Here is a 6,305-nt window from a genome sequence, read left to right on the forward strand (position 1 = left end):
ATGTGCCGTTGAGTCAAATCCGACTCATAGCGACCCCTCCTTGGGTTTCCGAGGCAGTATCACTACGGAAGTAGGATTGCCCAACCTTCCTTCCGAGGAGCGGCTGGTGGGTTTGAACCGCCAGCTGTCTGGTTAGCAGGCAAGTGTCTTAGCCACTATGCTACCAGAGCTCCCGACACCTATACTACTCAAGTTATTCCAGACACCTATACTACTCAAGTTATTCCAGAACACAGAAAAAGATGAAATACTCACAAACTTATTTTATGAAGCAAGCCTAACACTAATACTAAAACCAGAGAAAGACACCACTAGAAAGGAAAACTACAGACCAATATCCCTCATGAACATAGATACAAAAATCTTCAACAAAATCCTAGCCAACAGAATCCAACAACGTATCAAAAAATTAATACATCCTGATCAAGTGCTATTCATACCAGGTTTACAAGGGTGGTTCAACATCAGAAAATCAAACAATATAATCCACCACATAAACAAAACAAAAGAAAAGAACCATATGATTCTATCAATTGATGCAGAAAAGGCATTTGATAAAATCCAACATCCATTCCTGTTCAGAACTCTCAGCAAAATAGGGATAGAAGGGAAATTCCTCAACATAATAAAGGATATATATGCAAAGCCAATGGCCAACATTATTATTAATGGAGACAGACTCAAGGTATTCCCTTTACGAATGGGAACCAGACAGGGATGCCTTCTATCATCACTTCTATTTAACATTGTATTGGAAGTCCTGGCTAGGGCAATAAGTCAAGAAAGAGAAACAAAAGGCATACAAATTGGCAAGGAGAAAGTAAAACTATCTCGATTTGCGGATGATATAATCCTGTACATAGAAAACCCAAGGGACTCAATAAAAAAACTACTGGAACTAATAGAGAGATTCAGCAAAGTGGCAGGATACAAGGTCAACATACAAAAATCAGTTGGATTCCTCTACACCAACAAAGAGTCCTCTGATAAAGAAATAAGGGAAACAATACCATTTACTATAGCCATTAAAAAGATAAAATATCTAGAAATAAACCTCACCAGAGGCACAAAAGACCTATATAAAGAAAACTAGAAAACACTGCTACAAGAGACAACAAGGGCACTACATAAATGGAAGAACCTACCTTGTTCATGGATGTTGTTGCTGTTATGTGCTGTCGAGTTGGACCTGACCCATAGAGACACCTCCTAGGGTTTCCCAGGCTGTATCACTACAGAAGTAGATTGCCCCACCTTCCTTCCAAGGAGTGGCTGGTGGGTTTGAACTGCCAGCCTTCTGGTTAGCAGTCAAGTGCCTTAGGCACTATGCTACCAGAGCTCCTCGTGGATAGGTAAACTAAATATTGTGAAAATGTCAATACTACCTAAAGCAATCTACACATTTAATGCATTCCCAATCCAGATTTCAACAAAAATCTGAAAAACTAATTACTAATTTCATGTGGAAAGGAAAGAGACCTTGGATAAACAGAGCACTTCTCAAGAAGAAAAACAAAGTGGGAGGTCTCATACTCCCAGATTTTAAGAACTACTATACAGCCACAGTAGTCAAAACAGCATGGTATTGGTATAATGATAGACAGATAGACCAATGGAACAGAATCAAAAGTCCAGATATAGACCCATCCATCTATGGACAACTGATCTTTGACAAAGGTCCAAAACCCATTAAATGGGGAAGAGACAGCCTCTTTAACAAATGGTGCTAGCAAAACTGGATATCCACCTGTAGAAAAATGAAACAAGACCCATACCTCACACCATACACAAAAATAAACTCATGCTAGATCAAAGACTTACATGTAAAACCCAAAACTATAAAAGTCATTAAAGATAAAATAGGGGCAAATCTGGGAGCCCTAATTTACGGCATAAATAGACTATCAAGCATAACCCAGAATGGGCAGGAGACAGAAGAGAAGCTAGATGACTGGGCCTTTTTAAAAATTAAATTCTTATGCGCATCGAAAGACTTCTCAAAAAGGGTAAAAAGAGAACCTACAAATTGGGAGAAAATATTTGCCTATGACATATTTGATAAAGTACTTATCTCCAAAGTCTATAGAAAACTTAAACACCTCAACATCAAAAAAGACAAATAACCCAATTCACAAATGGGCAAAAGACTTGAATAGACACTTCACCAAAGAAGATATACAGGCAGCTAACAAACACATGAGAAATTGCTCGCAATTGTTAATCATTAGAGAGATGCAATCAAAACAACTATGAGATATCATCTCACCCTAGCAATAATAGCAAAGTTTAACAGGTCAGAAAATAACAAATGCTGGCAAGGTTGTGGAGAGATTGGAACTTGTGCACTGCTGGTGGGATTGTAAAATGGTACAACCATTGTGGCAAACAGTATGGTGTTTCCTTAAAAAACTGAAAATAGAAGTACCATTTGACCCAGCAATTCCATTACTAGGAATATATCCTAAAGAGAGAGATAGCACAAACAGACATATGTACACCTGTGTTCATCGCAGCATAATTCACTACAGCAAAGAGATGGAAACAGCCTAAATGCCCATTAATGGATAAGTGGATAACCAAATTATGGTACATGCACACAATGGAATACTATGGTACATTAAAGAACAATGAGGGATACATGAATCATCTCACAATGTGGATGAACCTGTAGACACTATGCTGAGTGAAATAAGTCAATCACAGAAAGACAAGTACTGTATGAGCCCATTACTATAAAAAAACAAGGGTTTGCTTGGGAAAGGAAACTCACTTTGTAGGTTACTGGGATGGGGAGGGAAGGGGAAGGATTAATTTTGGGCTAGTTGGGGCCCACATGCTGATGTGGGTAGGGGGAGGGATATATGGGGAGGATCTGTGACCACCATGATAACATTAGGAAATGGGAGGACACAAAATTGTGTACATAAGAGATAGACAACAGATGCTAATAGCAACCAATGTGTCTATAGTACTGCATTGCCATTAACACCAAACACCACGCTACAGATAAACACATAAACACCTGAGAGGATCAGATGGGGGTCAGTGAACAGGCGTATACTGCAGACCAAGGATAGATTCAGCTGAGGCTAATCTTGCACAGACACCAGTGATAAAAAATACCTGCATTCCTTACAGAAACAATAGGGGACAGACACAGAGTAATCCCTCCCAGACAACCAGACACCATGGGAGAGAGATCTAATAGATCTACCATCTCAGGACCATAGTACTGGGGGACACCAGGCTCAACTGGCACAACAAAATACATAAAAACCTTGCTTCACATTCTACATTGGTGAGTAATGACTGGGGTTTTAAAAGCTTTCAAGTGGCCATCTAAGATGCAGCTAATGGTCTCTTAGCATTGGAAGTGAAGAAGAATGCAAAACAACAAGAACAACAACAACAAAACGAAGGGCATTTGGAAGCAATCAGCCCTAAGACACGATGGCCCTTGAGACCAGAACTAGATGGTGCCCAGCTACCAATGCCAACCACTCAGGAAAAGATCAAATCTGGAGATTCTGGATAGAGTGGGAGGGAAAACATGAAACAAAATCCAAAAACTCAATAATGACCAGCATTACTGGTCAGATGAAATCTGGTGAGACCCCCAATATTACTGCCCTGGAATACATTCTGTGCCTGGAATAGAAAGCACCCCCAGGGGCTGGCTCTCTGCCCAATAGTTAACAAGATATACATACACACAGACCACTCAACCCAGGATTAACACACCCACATACTCTATGGTAATACATCCCTTAGAGCAATAGACCACGGGACACCAGAAGACCAACATTCAAATTGAGGAAATGCAGGACAAACAGGAGTACATAAGTATGAGGGGCACAGGAGGAGTTATAGGGTAGGGAGGGGAGGAGACTGGATTAGGGTTGGACATGGTAAATGGGGAGCAAAACTAAATGTATACGTAACATTGAATGTAAAACAAGCTCTTAAAATTTAAAAAAACAAAAAACATCAAATTGGATCTGGAAAGTTTCAGCTAAAAAATAAATAAAATTCTGGTATATATTTAGAATTTAGTATTCTTAAACATATGATCTAGGGAGCTCTGGTAGCATAGTACCTTACCTAAGGCACTTGACTGCTAACCAGAAGGCTGGCTGTTCAAACCCACCAGCCACTCCTTGGAAGGAAGATGGGGTGATCTACTTCTGTAGTGATACTGCCTCGGAAACCCAAGGAGGGGTCGCTAAGAGTCAGGTACGATTCGAGGGCACAAAACAACAACAACAACAAAACATATGGTCTAAAGTTATTCCAAAATAATTAACTTTTTTCTTACCATCTTTGGTTACATGCACAACAAATAACCCTTCTTCATTTCCCAAAGCTATCCTTTCATGATCTATGTAAGACAGAAAAATGAAACATTTATTAGTATACACTATAGAAAGCTAAAGAAATAAACTAGATACGACTTATTAGAAAAGGAAATTTGATGCAAGAAAGTAAAGTAACTAAAATAAGTAAAAATTGAAAAATTAACAGTAACAATTTGCACAATTAACTTTTCCTTTCAGAATACAGTGGTAATTATTATCACTCAAGTCATTTGTTTTTTAAATTGTGATTTGTGTGAAAAGCAAATTCACCTTCCCCCCAGCCGTTCACACACACTTTGTCTCATGACATTGACCACAATTTACCACAATGCAACAGCTCCCCTCCCATTTCCTCCCCATAGTTACCTCTTCTTGTGTCCTTCCCTCCACGCACTGCTGCCCCTTGCTGTCTCCCTGTTCATACACAGCCCTTCTATTCTCCCATGAGTGTTCTCTCCAAGGAGTATATCTACCTAATTTAAATGTTCAGTTCATATGCCTGGTTTTCTTTGGCTGGAAGCCACAGGAGTGGGTTCAATTCCAAACCTGAAGGGCAGCTAGGGGACACAGTCTCAGTGGTTCCATCAGGCTCTATCAGACCAGCAAACCTGGTCCCCCCCTTTTTTATCTCCCAAATGATTTTGAGTTTTGTTCCACGTTGTTCTCCCACTCTATCCAGGATCTCCTACATAGATCCCCCTCTGAGTGGTTGACAGTGGTAGCCGGGCACCATCTAGTTCTTCTGTTCATTGTCGTATAGGGTGAGGATCACATGGTGTGCCAGTTGTTTGGACTAATTGTTTCCATGAATCTTTGGTTTTCTTCATCACTCGAGTCATTTTGAACAGAACAATCATTAGAAACTAACACACTGAATCATTAGAAACTAATACATGTCATTACTTAGAAAAATAATGAAATGTCTATTCAATGAATAAGGAAAAAAATGGAAAATTTACTTTGTTAGTGCTCTGGGTCCAGTTCTATTTCTTGTTTTGGGAGGAAAAAATTGTGAAAGGCAAACAAATTGGAACACTATTCATTAAACTTTTCAGTATTTATTAGAAAGTAAAAGAGATGAATGTGTATGTAAGAATATGCCTAAATTTTAAAACTACAGATACAGAAACTACCATTTCCTGAGGGCAATTCATATCCAAGACACTCTTTTACGCAGTCCATCTTATTGAAGCTTCCCAAAAACCTCAGCGAGGTCATTAATATTAACAATTTATATATGTGATTTAAGGTCTATGAAATTAAGTAACTTGTTCTAAGTTACAAACAGAAAATAGATTGCTTAATAGATCAGTTCATCTTTGGCACTGTTGGATTTTCAGAAGAACAAGCATTTGGAAAGTGTGTTTATTCTTGCTAACCGAAAACCAAAGTTCTAATATAGGCTTCATTTATTCAATAAATATTTGTTGAGCATCTGTGATATAACACATTTTACACTGAATATGGGAGATTCCTAGATGAAAGACGGTTTCTGGTCACAAGGTAAATTAGTAAACAATTATGAAAATAAGATAAATGTAAATTCATACCTATAATTGCAGCTGCCTGGGTTGTTTTAATGAGGGGTAGAGTACTGTCATAAGCCTCCTTAGGAACATAGACTGAGCGGTCTCTGAATTTGTTTTTCTTCAAGATCTTGTGCAATTCACTCAGCACTCCCACCCACTTACTCTTCTCATTCTCACTATCTGCTAGCATCAGGATTGAACACTTGTTGTTAGATGCGGAGAACTGGGAAGCTGTGACCTAGAACAATTTAACCAATGTTCATGATATCAGAAAATATATACCCTTTATGCTAGTTTATAGGAGCTCTGGTAGCATAGTGGCTAAGACACTTGCCTGCTAACCAGAAGGCTGGCGGTTCAAACCCACCAGCCACTCCTCGGAAGGAAGGTTGGGCAATCCTACTTCCGTAGTGATACTGCC

General features: G+C 39.1%; 1 protein-coding gene across 1 annotated transcript in view; it reads right to left on the reverse strand.

Annotated features, from left to right (window-relative positions):
• CDC42BPA (CDC42 binding protein kinase alpha) overlaps positions 1-6,305 on the reverse strand; it is a 774,086-nt gene that overhangs the window by 47,423 nt on the left and 720,358 nt on the right. The window contains exons 27-28 of the mRNA XM_007936985.2: positions 5,906-6,122; positions 4,316-4,378 (exon numbers count right to left, since the gene is read on the reverse strand). Coding sequence (XP_007935176.1) covers positions 4,316-4,378; positions 5,906-6,122 — 280 coding nt within the window. The remainder of the gene's footprint in view (positions 1-4,315; positions 4,379-5,905; positions 6,123-6,305) is intronic.

This window comes from Orycteropus afer, unplaced genomic scaffold (genome assembly GCF_000298275.1).
Source record: "Orycteropus afer afer isolate SDZICR_OR568_19922 unplaced genomic scaffold, OryAfe1.0 scaffold00039, whole genome shotgun sequence".
NCBI lineage: Eukaryota > Metazoa > Chordata > Mammalia > Tubulidentata > Orycteropodidae > Orycteropus > Orycteropus afer.